Genomic DNA, 16,171 nt, shown 5'->3' on the forward strand with positions numbered 1-16,171 from the left:
TTGCACGTACAGAGGGAGCTGGCCTTGGCAGAGACTGCTACCATTTGAAGATGCTCTCTGTGTGGCACAACTTTATGTGCAATCCACAATATTTTTGGAATATGCAACCCTGGGAAGGTGAACTTGAAGCAATAGACAATTCTATGTCGCAAGTAACTGATTCTAATTGCTCCTGATCCTTTGCTTTGGTGGCTGATGAATTTGAGATGGATGAAACAAAGATTGCCTTATTTAGCACTCCATAGAGGATGACATTGCAGCATTCCTGGCGAAAAGTGGTGGCCAAGCTGATGCACTTTATTTATATCGCCTTGTGTTCTTTATGAAATCTGACAAGGCTAAACGCCCAGGATTTTGTGACATGAGGTTTGGCCATCAGCACAGCCCACATTTCCTACTCCTCTGTGCAAAACCATCAGTCTTGCAGCTCTTGCATCTTCTTGTACATGGCAGTAAATGCACTCAGATATTCCCAGTTTCAAATGCTGCATAAGCACCTGAAGACTGCAGGAAGGACATTGATCTGTGCCAAATGAGAGGATGGAGTTGAATCTTGCACAAAAATAATTTAAGGAATATCCAAAGGTGATGAAGGTGAGTGAAATGGGAAGAAAAGGGAGCAGCCTAAATCCTGCAGTCTGACGTGTCCTCTCCAGACAAGGAGCTGACTATCTCAATCAGGTAAGTTTTGGAATTTAATTTGACCCAAGTCATAATACATTCTTTAGAGCATGGTCCACACTTACTCCAATTATTTCAAACTGCTTGACTTTAATCAGTTGCTTTATCATAACTTTAAACCAGTGGTTTTCAACCAGTGTGCAACATACTGCTGTGCATGAGAACTGTCCAAGTGTGCTGTGACATTTTGTACAAAGGTTAATGAAAATCAGTGTAAAATAAACATGTTTCATCTGAAACAATATTCACTTCAGCCAAAATTACAACTCATAAAACTTGTGAAAATTAATTGTTAAGACTTTAAAAGTGAAGTATTAGTCTTTTGATTCTAAAATGTGAATATTCTAAACGCTGTGCCAGAGTGAAATTGCGATGACTTGATAGTTTTTACTAGTCCCCATAGAAACCAAGCAATGGCGTTGGTGCGGTTTTTTTATTGATAGTAAAACAAAACAGAACAAGTTAGCAGACGCAGTGGAATTGGCTCCCTCCACATTTCTTTGCTGGATCAGAGGGTATGTTTGATTCCTCCGCTTATTTAGTTGTTTATGAAACACCTGAACCCCAAGAAAAAAGCAAAATGTTCAGTGATGCTATAATGAGAACTATCTGGCCTTTGAATTTCATGAACAGGAGATGCCCTTTGCCCCCTTAATGTCTCATTTGCAGAGAGAAGTTGGCAAACCAATTTAGGGCTATGAATAGTTAGAAATAGTTGAGTTGAACTGATTTTGAAAATGTGTGTGCTTGCTGTCAAAGAGCAATTCTAGCATTTGATCCTTATTTAGCTTGTTGTATGGACTATGTTGCAAACCTCTAGTAAGACTGTAACCATAGTAAATGAAAGTTTATGAGCAGTCGATTCAGTTGAAAAGAAAAAAGTGGGTGTGCCATGTTACTGAAAAGGTTGGGAATCACTGTTTTAACCCATTAGTTTTTCAAAATATATGAAGTTCATCATGTCATCTTTCAACTTAAGTGCAGGCAAACATGAGTTAAGTGAAAACCTTTGTTCTTCCTCTATAGGTCATGAATCTACTTGTCTCCCTCTGTAATGGGAGAGGAATGTCATGTGAGCTCAGACCAGCAGGTCTCTGCATGTTTGAGAATCCTAGCTTTGAAATGAGAGCTACTCGCTAGCAAGGCTGCACGCAGTCAGGAGGTGGGAGGCAGTCCTTGTGTTGGGGCACGCATCCAGAAAACTGTTGTGCTTTGTGAGCACAATATTCAGGTGTTAGTGTGAGCTATGAATACGAGCACCATGAAGTCTAAATGTGGGTTGTTTCTGGACAGCAGATTTTGACCTGTGCACCATTTCCGATTCAACACTGTAGCTACAGGTTGAACCTGAATGACATTACATTTTGCCTATACTGTAACAACCTTCTATTGGAGTTGTCTGTTTCACCCCCACCCCCACCCATACCTTTTTATCATCTTCCTATACTTCAAAAGTATTTAATTTGCAGTGAACTGCTCGGGAACATCCTGAGGTGATGAAAAGCACTCTATAAATACTTAACCTTTACTAACCAATTCCTTCTTTAATTATGTTTACAGTATGCCCCAAGGTACCCATAACCCCTATTCTTCTAGTGATCATCCTGGACCTTTTGTTGATTGTCAACTATGTAATCTTTAATTGCTAATACTTGGACTTTTTCCAGTTTTGAACATTCCTTGCCCTTCCTTGTTCCAGCAGAGAGACGGCTGCAACTTTTCGGTATCACTGCTGTGTTTTTATATTCAGTATCTATCTGTATAAAACCCAGAATATCATATGTACTTTCATGACTTTTTCTACCTACAAGTCTACCTTTGAAGATCTCTATCTGTAACCTTAGTGTTCTTACTATTGTGTCTTACTATTCACCACTTCTTTCAATATTCCATTCTCAAAATGTAATACTTTGCAGTCTTTTTATTTTACTAGCTTGTTTCTGCAATGAGTCTCCATTTCACTAATTCGGCCAATTCTCGACCCGCAGATCTTTGGGCACATAGGGCAGGACATCGCATGAGATGGTGGGATCTGGAGTGCAGGATTTGCTTATTTTTCTTCCCTTTGCTGTTCTGGATTCTTCATTCTTCACTTTTGAAATGATCCAAGTGCAAGTTAGGATATGAGTAGCAGTCAGCATTGCAGTTAAATTGAATTACTTTGACTCTTAATTCATGTTAGAATCAGTTCTTTTATGTGACTATAAGTCAGATGTGCATTTAAACGTCAATTTTCCTGCTATGTAGCAGTTTGCTGTATTTGGGGAAAAACATTTTCATAATGGTCACTGTGGTCATGTCTCTCTCAGCTGTGACAATTTTATCTTTCCCATTAAATCTGAAGAGTGCATCAGCATTCCACCTTGGTCATCTGCAATTTATGGGTCCACAGCTATAAGTCTTCACTTCTGCTAATGGTTAATTGGTCATCTTTGAGTATCCTCATCAAGTGGGGATGAAACCCTCCCATTGTGTTTGCTGGGCATTTGACCATATGGGGCATCACCAACTGAACTCTATCATGAGGAAGGTCGGATCAGCCATGATCCTCTTGAATAGCGGAGCAGACTCGAGGGGCCCAACAGCCTATTCCTGTTCCTATTTCTTATGATCTTACCCCAACGTTCTCACACATGCAAATCTCTGCAGGATCGATGGATAATGATCAGGCACAGAAACGTTGGCTGTTTTCATTTATTATTTCACCACCTTTAACTCGGTACCTTCCATTGACCTCATTGAGTTTAACTAACTTGGTAAATGTCACAGACAGCTGCTTGAGTCCTCGTCTGTCTCCAGTGCTTACTGAGCCAATGGGAAGGATGTGGCCTCTCTCATCCTGCAGGCCCTGCTGTCATCATCACTTGAGAAAGTGCTGCTGTTTGTTGGCTGATCAAGTTGGGCCTGAATTAAACAGCAGCGATTACAGTTCCGTAGACATTTACAGTTCAGCTTAGTATAAGAATGGATGGTGTAAATTCGCCATCTCTGCATTCGTCTGAGTGGACAAAATACCAGGACTTGAGTGTTTGAAGTGAACTTTGTGCAGCTCCTGGTAACTGCTGTGTTGAGAGACCATAAATACACAGGAGAATAAGAAGTAGGAGCAAGCCATTTTGCCCCGTCAGAGCTTGAGGCCCAAACAATTGAAGACAAAGTTGCCAATGGTTGAGCAACAAAAGATTGAGGACGCACAAGAGCGAAAATTGGAGAAATGCAGTGATCCTGGAGGTTTTGTATGGCGAAAGGAATTGATAGATACAGGGAGGGGCAAAGCCATGGAGGGATTGGAAAACCAGAATGAGAATTTTAAAATGAAGGTACTGCCAGACCAGGAACCAATGTTGGTCAATGAGCATGGTGGTGATGGGGATTACGACTTGGTGTGAGCTAGGCACAGTGTTGGATGGAAGGAGGAGGTTAGCTGCGAGGGCATTTGAACAATCCAGCCTTAGAGGCAGCTAAAACATGGATAAGGGTTTCTGCAGCAGATGGGCCAATGCAGATATGGAATTGGGCAATGAAATGAAGGTGGATTTAGGAGGTCTTGATGATGGGAAGGATATGAGGCTGGAAGCTCGACTCAGTCTAAAAGAATGCAGAGGTTGCAGTTGGCCTGGCCAGCCTTAAGTAATAGCCAGAGAGAGACAGTTCGGAGTCTGCGGTTAGGGAACGTAGCTTTTACGGTATGCAGTGGTTGATAATTCTGGCTTTTACTTTGACTTTGTATTTTGATTGTGCTTTAATGAATCCAAATCTTATTGAAATTTTAAAAAATTACAGTGTAACACATCTCTTTCTGCCCCAGAATCAACGTGGGACTTTTTGCGACTTATTCTCGACCTTGCTGTGAAGGTTTTGAAACCCACTGGAAAGTATTTTACACAGGTAGGGTAGTCTTGCATTCCCATTTCTGTTCTGCTCATAGCAACAATAATCATTTAAAAATGAGTAATTGACCATTGAGCATTGTATGATATACATGAATAATACTGGTAGAAGAAAGTTAATTGATGTGTGAAGTTGTTTTTTGATAACGATTGGCATGTTCAGAAGAGCGAGTCTCCAACAAGAATCTTCTCATTCCAACCATATTAAGGGGGGAGGCCTGGAGTTTCTGCTTGATTATGCTAGTTTATTCAATGTAATTCCTGTACAGGACATTTCTCATTTGCCCCATTTTTCACATTTGGGCACAAATAGGTTTGGGACACCTTCAGGAGTTTAAAATCGGGGCACTCCGGTGTTGGATTGACACTATTGAGGAATCACTTTTCAATAAGGCTGGAGTTCGTACCAAAAATGATCAACTGCGGCCAAACTGGAAACTCTTACACCCCTGGGGTTCACACTTTTGTCTGGTCCACCTTGACAGTCACCTTCAGTTAGTATGATTCATCGTAAGCGCATGTTCTTGAGTGGCCAAGCTGGCTGAAGTTCACCTTTCAGCCAGCATGTCTGCAGCTGAAGGTCCAAAGTCGGCTCTGAGACTCGGATTAATTTCTCATACTACCTTATAGCAAATAGTTTAAAATTACCTAACCAGTTTAACTTTTAAACAAAGACTCAGGATTATTTTTGCTCCCTTTCTCTCATCCTTGGATCATTTAAGTAACAGAATATGGATATCATAGAACATACAGTGCAGAAGGAGGCCATTCGGCCCATAAAGACTGTACCACCCTATCCCCGTAACCCAATAACCCCTCCTAACCTTTTTGCTCACTAAGGGCACTTTAGCATGGCCAATCCACCTAAACTGCATGTCTTTGGACTGTGGGAGGAAACCGGAGTACCGGGAGGAAACCCACACAGACACAGTTCTGTGCAGACTCCGCACAGACAGTGACCCAGCAGGGAATCGAACCTGGGACCCTAGGTCTATGAAGCCGCAGTGCTATCCACTTGTGCTACCCTGCTGCCTGTGATATCGATACGGACGGTGTATTTTATTGAGATGGTAATTTTGATGTGTTTCGAGGCACCAGTGATCTAATTGATCTTTTGTACATTGATTTATGTTTTGTTCAAAATTTTCATCATCCACAGTAATGGGCGATAGTTTGTCACTGTGATTTACACACTAAAGGTTTCTAGTTTCAACTGGCAACCATCAGAGGAGGCACTGGCCAAACCACAAGAATAGTGAGAACTGCAGAATCCAAGGAGAAATTACCTGGAATTCTCTGGGCATTTCTTTAATTCTGCCTCTGGTGGTAGACACTGATCTGTGAAACACCCTGCAAGATTTTCTTTCCAGAGTTTATAAGTATATGTGGATTACGTTTATTCAGAGGTTCATTTTACCATTGTATTTCCTGCCACAACTCAGGGACAGGAGATCAGTGCCACTGATATCACCGTTGTGGCTACTGCCCTGTTCGCTGTGGCTGCCTCTCGCCAACCCTGCTTGCCACTTTGTATGGAAGGCGACGCAGCGAGGGCAAAAGATTTGGAAGTGCGGTGACAAGTGGGTGGTGAACAGGGCAGCAAGCCAGGCCCAAGATGTGCCAGCGAGCAGGGTGGCAAGTGAGGTGACTCGGGGTTGGGAATGGGGCAGCGATTGGCTGGCATCCAAAATGGTGTTTTTTGCGGGTACTGCTGCATCACTGGTAGTGACATGATGGGCATTATCACTGCAATGTTTGGTGAGTGCATCCTCTGCAGTTGTGGTAGCAGTGAGCGCAGCCTTTTATTACTGTGGGCTCTGTAGATGCCATTTAAATGCATTACAGCTAGTATGCACCAGGTGGCGACCAGTCTGTGCAGTAATGTTGAGCGAGGTATCTTTTGATGTACAACCAAACATTCTGAACACATGGCATATCGGGTAGATATATTTGCTTTGATATCGTAATAGGCTGAAGAATACATGGTGAACTTCTGTATATCCATGTTTGACTATTTTTATTCATTTTCTATTTTGCAAATTGTTTGGACCTTATCTGCCTGATTGATAGAATGGAAAAGATCTCATTGTATTAGTTCAAAGAAGAGCAGGGCAGGTTTCCACAGTTCATTATCTAGTTATTATGGGACCTTGTTGTGTGCTGCACAGCCTACATTACGTCAGCAACTATGTTTCAAAAGTACTTAATTGGCTGCAAAGCACCAGAGAGAAGAGTGGAGAGTCTTTACTGAGGCAAATGTTTATCTAACAAAGGTGAGAATGGTGCAAACTACATATTATGATAATGGTGGATGTAGTCTGTGTCAGTGGCTATATCCTATACACTGAATAAATTAAAAAATGCTGGATCTTTATCTTGTAATGAGGCAGGTACATTAAATCTCTGTCACTGTTAACTTGAATTTTGTTGGAGAGAGATGTTGTCGAATCATTTCATCCTGCAGACATCCAAGACAAACACCATTCTGCCAAATTTCAAAGGTTCATAATTTGTACGATAGGAGAAAAAAGTGCTGAATATATGGACCTTTATTCCTGTCGTGTAAATTTTTGAGTGTTTGAAATTTGGCATTCTTGCATTTGTATTTGTCCTGATGAGTACAGGACAAAAAGCTTCACCAACGTGTCTCTCATCAGCAATATTCCAGTTCTGTGTTAAAGTGAAGTCGTTGTAGTCCCAGATGATCATTGACTGCTTTCCCCTTTGAGGGGGAGAGCTGACTGCTGGTGATTTAACCTGAGGACTACCACACCTCAGGCGAGGGGCAAGGTTGAGAAGGAGGGGCCTCCATGAATAACCCCAGCTGGTACGGGAATTGATTGGCCTCGCTCTGCATCACAAACCAGCTGTCTAGCCAACTGAGCTAAACCGACCGGCCCCATAGTGCTCCTGCCATATGAAGCATGAAAAAAAATTAAAGTGTTGCACCTCTCAAGTTTCTCTGCTCCTTAAGGTTATGAACAAAGAAAAAAGAACAGTACAGCACAGGAACAGATCCTTTGGGCCTCCCAAGCCTGCGAAGATCACGTGTCCCATCTGGACCAACCACCTGTGTCCCTCTATACCCTCTCTGTTCATGTGTCTTATCCAGATAAGTCTTAAGGGCGCTAAAGTATCTGCCTCAACCACCTCCCTTGGCAGTGCATTCCAGGCCACCACCACCCTCTGTGTAAAAAAAACTTCCCACACACATCTCCACTATCCCCCCTCACTTTGAACTTTGCCCCCTTGTAATTGTCATTTCCACCCTGGGAAAAAGCCTCCAACTGTTCACCCTATCTATACCCCTCAAAATTTTATAAACTTCTATCAGGTCACCCCTCAGCCTCTATCTCTCTAGGGAGTACAATCCCTGTTTATTCAATCTCTCCTCATTGGTAATACGCTCCGTACCATCCTGGTAAACCTTTTTTGTACTCTCTCCAACATCTCCACGTCCTTCTGGTATTGTGGTGACCAGAATTAGACCCAGTATTCCAAATGTGTCCTCACCAACATTCTATATAACCGTAACACAATTTGCAAACTTTTATACTCAATGCCCTGTCCAACGAAGGCAAACATGCCATATACTGTCTTTGCCACCATTTCCACCTGTGCTGCCACTTTTAAGGATCTGTGGACCTACACACCCAGATCTCTGTGTCTATGCTCCTGATGGTTCTGCCATTTATTTTATAGCTCCCACCTGAATTGGATCTACCAAAATGCATCATCTCGCATTTGTCCGGTTAAATTACATCTGCCATTTCTCCACCCAATTCTGCAGCGTGTGTATATCCTGCTGTAATTCTCTGACAATCTTCGTCACTACTCCAGCAATCTTAGTATCATCTGCAAATGTCAAAGTGAGTGTGAAGAGGATGAGTGTGGAAAGTTATGCAATGAATGTGTGATAGACTATTGAAGTGAATTTTGCAAGGTAGTGCTCCTGCCATATGAAGCATGTAAATTGGAGAATCAGACTTGGAGGGGAGGGGGGTGTACTGATTTAGTCCATCAAATAGGATTTAGTCAATCTGAGTGCGGACCTGGCAAAAGAAAGAGCTGTTTTCAATGGAGTGAGAGCGACCTTGTATGGAAATGGAGTCAGATTTGGAATGGTTTACCCGGCTTGCCTTCGTGTGACTGTTGGGGAAAAGGCACGCTTTTTTGATGTGCCGAAAGTTACAGACTCCATTTCTTCGAAGCTCGAACTGGGCACTGTTTAAACTATGTTAAACATATTTTATGGCCATGTGGAGGGGCACTTCATATTTTGTGCTTTTTTCATGTTTGGAGTTTGGGCATGCTCACAACACCGTTGGTTAAATTTGAGGGTTTTCTGCTATTTGGTCCTTTTTTCTTTGTTATCAGTTTAATTTTCTCTTCCTCTTTTCATCATTGTTGTTGGGCTTGATAATTAGACACTGAATTGGCGTTGTAAACGAGGTAAGATGTTACTTTCTAGTTGGGAGTCTCTCTGTTAACAAAGGGGTTAATGGAAGCGGGGACGGAGGGTTTTCTGCAGCTCTTCACAATAGGTTTGAGAATGCGCTTAAAGTGCATAGTTGTGTTTAGTTAGCTGTAGGTTTTTGTATACGGTATTGATTTTTAGTGTTTCAATGTGGCGTTTTTGAGGTCGCGGGGGGAGAGGTGTTTTAGTGTTAGTTTGCTGATGGTGTCTGTTGGTTCTTCTTTGTTGAGTCCTCTAACTTAGCTTGGTGGTCATCTTGGGTGTATTTCTTTACTCCTTTTCAATGTCTCTTTTTTGGTATTTTTCTTTGGGAATGGCTGACTCTGGTTAAGGAGTGGGGGGAGAACTCCAATTCGTTTGGTTACCTGGAATGTTTGGGGTCTTAATGGCCCAGTAAAACGGTCGAGGGCATTCGTCCATCTTAATAGCCTAAACTCTGATGTTGTCTTCTTGCAGGAAATCCACTTGCGTGTCAAGAACCAGACCAGGTTATGTGAGAGTGGGCAGGTTTTTCACTCCAGTTTTAATGGCAGGACCAGGGTCACGGCAGTTTTAATTAACAGGAGAATTCAGTTATCATCCTCCTCTGATTATAGCCAACTCTAATGGTCTTTCTATTATGTTTGTGGCTCCCTGATGAGCACTCCAGTATTAAGTTCCTAATTGGGATGACACGAATATTATCAATTCTCTTTTGAACTCTCTCCCCAACCTGTACTCGCATTAGGTGGTTCGTGAAGGCGACTTGAAATGTGTTATGGACCCTAAATTGGATCATTCCAAACCTAAATCTTTTGTCCCATCCAGGATGGTCAGGGCTTTGTCCTCTGTTATGGCATAGATGTAGGGTTGGATCCCTGGCATCTTTTTTGCACCTGAGCAATAAGGATTTTCTTTTTTTCCCTCATACGGTGGCACAGTGGTTAGCACTGCTGCCTCACTGCGCCAAGGACCTGGGTTCAATTCCGCCCTCGGGTAACTGTCTGTGTTGAGTTTGCACTGTGGGTTGTCTGTGTGGGTTTCCTCCGAGTGCTCTGGTTTCTCCTCGCAGTCGTGATGTGCCGGTCATGTGGATTGGCCATGCTAAATTTTTTTATTATCATTTTAGAGTACTCCATTAATTTTTTCCAATTAAGGGGCAATTTAGCGTGGCCAATCCACCTACCCTGCACATCTTTGGGTTGTGGGGGCAAAACCTACGAAAACACTGGGAGAATGTGCAAACTCCACACTGCAGTTACCGAGAGCTGGGATCGAACCTGGGACCTCGACGCCGTGAGGTAGCAGCACTAATCACTGCGTCACCGTGCTGCCTTCTTGGCCATGTTAAATTTTCACTTAGTGTCCAACGGGTTAGGTGTGGTTACGGAGGGGGTGGGGAGGGGGGGGGGGGGGTGATGCTCTTTCCAAGGGCCGGTGCAAACTGAATGGGCTGAATGGCCTCCTGCACTGTAGAAATTTTATGATCTTGTGTCCATCCTATGTATTCTCGCATTGATTATTTTATTGTTAATAGTGCTGCCCTTTCTTTGGCAGTTGCGGCTGAGTACTCGGTGATTGTGATCTCCGACCACGATCCACGTTTTTGTCGTCCTACTGTTAGAGTCCGATCCTGCCCAACGCCCACCTGGGGATTGTCAGACAATACATTTTATGAGCGTTTGTCTACTACCATAGAGGATTATATTAAACCAAACAAGTCAGACTCAATCTTTCCCTCCATGCCAATCTTTCCCTCCAAGCTTTGGGAGGCTCTTCAGACTGTCATTAGGGACAAAATTAGTTCTTATAGTATATTCTCAAGATGGTGAGGTTGGAGCAGCAGAGGCTGGTGAATTCCATCCTAGAGGTGGACCATCAATACTCACTTGATCCTACTCTGGAGCTGCTGCCAAACAGGACAAAAAGTACAAACCCAGTTAGAGCTGGTGTCCACTGGTCAGGCTGTACATCAGTTACAATGCTCCAGGGCTACAATTATGAGCATGGGGAGAAGGCCAGTTGTAGCTAAGGGTCCTCCAGAACAGTTTTTAAATAAATTTTTTTTCTCTAAAACCATTTTTGCCAGCCAGCTGACCTTCGCGGCCCACGCCACATTCGCTTACCTTTAATGCGAAAGGGGAGCCTGCTTGGTTCTGACAACCTCACCAAGTTTAAATGAGTAGAGGGCAATGCGCACATCAGGTGCAGACTTCAGCCAGTTCCTTTGTGCCATCTTCATCTTTGTGAGAATGGAAACACTCACTCTTGCGCAAGTTCAATTTATAACAAGAAAAGGAGCCTCAAAACTCTTAATTCCTTAGTTAACGGAGTATGGTGAATTCATCTCCAAGAGATTCACTTTCTCATTAGAATATATCTTTGTTGAGCATTATCAAACATCAGATGCCTCTGGTTATATTACAGAATCGCAGTGTACTGAGCGGGCAGATGAACTCTAATTCTGTATGCTCTCTGGCAAACAGATGTCATGTTGATGGACTTGACAAGCAGTCAATCAACTAGTTTGAAATCTGGGCCTTGGACCGACTCTCGTTTGGGATTGGTGGAGCTTTTCAGAAACTTCTAGAACAGGAGAAGCAGATCCCATTTTGTCAGTTCTGTGAAAGATCCAAGCCTGAAGCACAAATAAGGCACACTCTCTCAGCTGTCCCTCTGCCAGGCGATTTAAAAGGCTTCCAGCCAGACCTGTGAAAGGCAGTATTTAAAAGACTGCAGGCAGTAGCCAGATCTGTGAAGGAGACTACTGGTTTGAACATAGAACATAGAAATTACAGTGCACAGGGAGGCCATTTAGCCCATCGAGTCTGCACCGGCCCTTGGAAAGAGCACCCCTTTTAAGCCTCACACCTCCACCCTATTCCAGCAACCCCACTTAAACTTTTTGGACACTGAGGGCAATTTAGCATGGCCAATCCACCTAACCTGCACATCTTTGGACTGTGGGAGGAAAACAGAGCACCCGGAGGAAACCCACACAGATACTGGGAGAACGTGCAGACGCCACACAGACAGTAACCCAAGGCCGCAATTGAACCTGGGACCCTGGCACTGTGAAGTAACCGTGCTAACCACTGTGCTACCATACTGCCCTAAAAGGCTTGTGTTTGAAAGACTGTGATCTGGTTCTCGCACCAGATCTGTAACAGTTTAATCCAGGATGGTTTTCTGGACCAATACGGTGAGGAACCAACTGGAGAACAGGTTATTCTAGACTTGATACTGTGTAATGACACGGAAACATTGACAATCTGGGTGTGGGCTACGAGCAGGTTCTCACACCAAGTTTATAACAGTTTAATCCAGTATGGGTTTATGGACCAATACATTGAGGAGACAGATAGTAAACAGGTCATCTAGACTTGGTACTCTATAATGAGAACAGAAACATTGGCAGTCTAGGTGCGCGAGACTCCTTGGGGATGAGCCAAACATTACTTAAAGGGATGACTGTGATAGGCAATGGCAAACATTCAAGGAGTGCATGGGGGAAACTGCAACAATTATTTATTCTTGTCTGACAGAAAAGTAAAATTAGACGGGTGGCCAATCCATGGCTTATAAGGCAAATTAGTAATATTAGGTGCTCCAAGGAAGAAGCATACAAAGTGGCCACGGTAAACAGAAGGTTTGAGGATTGGGAGCAGTTTAGAACTCATCCAAGAAGGACCAAGGGATTTATGAAGAAGGGGAAAATGAGTACAAGCGTAGGCTTGAAGGGGGCATAAAAACTGTCTGTAAAAGTTTATATAGGTACATGAAGAGAAAAAGATTGGTGAAGACAAGATTACAGTCAGAAACAGGGGAATTTTTTTTTTCAAAACATTTTATTGAAGCATTTGTAATTTTCACAGTTTAACAATTTAACATTCTAAACACCCGAGCGGACGGACACACGCAATCACATCACAACAACATACCCAACTACCCACCCGCCCAGCTCCTAACTACCCGTATATTAGATTCCCTGTCCTTGTTTTACACAGCCATGCCTCCCATTTTCTTTCCCACCCCCACTCCCCGCCCTCTTTCTGCTGACGGTCAGTTTTCCTTAAAGAAGTCGATGAACGGTTGAAATTAACGGGTCTCTTTCAAATTGATAGGCAGTGACTATTAGAGTACCGCAGGGATCGGTGCTGGACCCCAGTTATTCACAATATATCGTAATGATTTAGATGAGGGAACAATAATAATATCTAGAAATTTGCTGATGACACAAAGTTGGGTGGGAGGGTGAGCACGGAGGAGGATGCAGAGATCCTTCAGTGCAATTTAGTCAGGTTGAATGAGTGGACAAATGAATTGCCGATGCAGTATAATTTGGATAAATGTGAGGTTATCCAATTCGGTAGCAAAAACAGTACGGCAGACTATTGTCTGAATGGCCGTAAATTAGGAGAGGAGAATCTGCAAAGAGACCAGAGTGTCCTCGTACCGTACACCAGTCACTGAAGGTAAGCATGCAGGTACAGCAGGCGGTAAAGAAGGCTAATGGTATGCTGCCTTGATGGCGAGAGGATTGGAGTACAAGAACAGGGATGTCTTGCTGCAATTATATAGGGCCTTGGTGAGGCCACATCTGGAATATTGTGTGCAGTTTTTGTCTCCTTATGAGGAAGGATGCTGTTGCTATAGAGGGAGTGCACGAAGGTTTACCGGACTGATTTTTCGGATGGCAGGACTGAAGTATGAGAAGCGATTAACTTGATTAGGATTGTATTAGATTTGGGCAGCACGGTACCACAAGTGGATAGCACTGTGGCTTCACAGTGCCAGGGTCCCAGGTTCGATTCCCCGCTGGGTCACTGTCTGTGCAGAGTCTGCACCTTCTCCTCGTGTGTGCGTTGGTTTCCTCCGGGTGCTCCGGTTTCCTCCCACAGTCCAAAGATGTGCAGGTTAGGTGGATTAGCCATGATAAACTGCCCTTAGTGACCAAAAATGCTGAGGAGAGGTTATTGGGTTACGGGGATAGAGTGGAAGTGAGGTCTTAAGTGGATAGATGCAGACTCGATGGGCCGAATGGCCTGCTTCTGCACTATATGTTGTATGTATTCGCTGGAGTTCAGAAGAATGAGGGAGATCTTATGGAAACCTATAAAATTGCAACAGGACTGGACAGGGTAGATGCAAGAATGATAGAACACAGAACAGCACAGTACAGGCCCATCAGCCTACGATGCTGTACTGACCATTTATCCTAATCTAAGGTCAACCTAACCTGGTTGAGCACAGTGGGCTAAAGAGCTGGCATGTAATGCAGAACAAGGCCTGCAGCGCAGGTTCAATTCCCTTACCAGCGCCGAACAGGCGCCGGAATGTGGGGACTAGGGGCTTTTCACAGTAACTTCATTGAAGCCTATTTGTGACAATAAGTGATTATTATTATTATAATAATCTACACCCCTTCAATGTACTACTGTCCATGTGCCTGTCCAAGAGTCGCTTAAATGTCCCGAATGACTCTGACTCCACCACCTCTGCTGGCAGTGCATACCATGCACCCACTACTGGTTTAGTGGGGCTGGTGTAGCTCACTGAGCTAAATCGCTGGCTTTTAAAGCAGACCAAGCAGGCCAGCAGCACGGTTCGATTCCTGTACCAGCCTCCCCGGACAGGCGCCGGAATGTGGCGAGTAGGGGCTTTTCACAGTAACTTCATTGAAGCCTACTCATGACAATAAGCAATTTTCATTTTCATTTCATTTCTCTGTGTAAAGAATCTACCTCTGACATCTCCCCTATACCTTCCTCCAATCACCTTAAAATTATGTCCCCTCATGACAGCCATTTCCGCCCTGGGGAAAAGTATCTGGCTATCCACTCTTTCCATGCCTCTCATCACCTTGTACACCTCTATCAAGTCACCTCTCTTCCTCCTTCACTCCAGTGAGAAAAGCCCTAGCTCCCTCAACCTTTCTTCATAAGTCATGCCCTCCAGTCCAGGCAGCATCCTGGTAAATCTCCTCTTCACTCTCTGCAAAGCATCCACATCCTTCCTATAATGAGGCAACCAAAACTGGACACAATGTTCCAAGTGTGATCTAACCATGGTTTTATAGAGCTGCAGGAAAACCTTGCGGCTCTTAAACTCAATCGCCCTGTTAATGAAAGCCAACACACCTTAACAACCCTATCATCCTGGGTGGCAACTTTGAGGGATCTATGTACGTGGATCCCAAGATCCCTTTGTTCCTCCACACTTCCAAGAATCCTGCCTTTAACCCTGTATCCAGCATTCAAATTTGACCTTCCAAAATGAATCACTTCACATTTATCTAAGTTGAACTCCATCTGCCACTTCTCAGCCCAGTTCTGCATCCTGTCAATGCCCTGTTGTAACCTGCAACAGACCTCAACACTATCTACAACTCCACCAACCTTCGTGTCATCGGCAAACTTACTAACCCATCCTTCCATTTCCTCATCCTAGTTGTTTATAAAAACCACAAAGAGCAGAGGTCCCTTAGTAACAAGTATACCGTTTTGGATACTTGGGGAGGGGGGGGGAGACTTACCAGGGGTAAGCCATGGGATACGGGCCTCTGGCACGGAGTCTGTCCCTGTTGCTCAGAAGGGAAGGGGGAAAAGGAGTAGAACATTAGTAATTGGGGACTCAATAGTCAGGGGCACAGATAGGAGATTTTGTGGGAGCGAGAGAGACTCGCGTTTGGTATGTTGCCTCCCAGGTGCAAGGGTACATGATGTCTCGGATCGTGTTTTCCGGGTCCTTGAGGGGGAGGGGGAGCAGCCCCAAGTCGTAGTCCACATTGGCACTAACGACATCGGTAGGAAAGGGGACAAAGATGTCAGGCAGACCTTTAGGGAGCTAGGATGGAAGCTCAGAGCGAGAACAAACAGAGTTGTTATCTCTGGGTTGTTGCCCGTGCCACGTGATAGTGAGACGAGGAATAGGGAGAGAGAGCAATTAAACACGTGGCTACAGGGATGGTGCAGGCGGGAGGGATTCAGATTTCTGGATAACTGGGGCTCTTTCTGGGGAAGGTGGGACCTCTATAGACAGGATGGTCTACATCTGAACCTAAGGGGCACCAATATCCTGGGGGGGAGATTTGTTCGTGCTCTTTGGGGGGGTTTAAACTAATTCAGCAGGGGCATGGGAACCT

At 44.0% G+C, this 16,171-nt stretch overlaps 1 protein-coding gene across 1 annotated transcript in view; it reads left to right on the plus strand.

Annotated features, from left to right (window-relative positions):
* The window catches only part of sms (spermine synthase), a 190,616-nt gene that overhangs the window by 131,513 nt on the left and 42,932 nt on the right, over positions 1–16,171 (plus strand). Inside the window, exon 9 of the mRNA XM_038802847.1 lies at positions 4,490–4,569. Coding sequence (XP_038658775.1) covers positions 4,490–4,569 — 80 coding nt within the window. The remainder of the gene's footprint in view (positions 1–4,489; positions 4,570–16,171) is intronic.

The sequence above is a fragment of the Scyliorhinus canicula genome, chromosome 7, assembly GCF_902713615.1.
Source record: "Scyliorhinus canicula chromosome 7, sScyCan1.1, whole genome shotgun sequence".
NCBI lineage: Eukaryota > Metazoa > Chordata > Chondrichthyes > Carcharhiniformes > Scyliorhinidae > Scyliorhinus > Scyliorhinus canicula.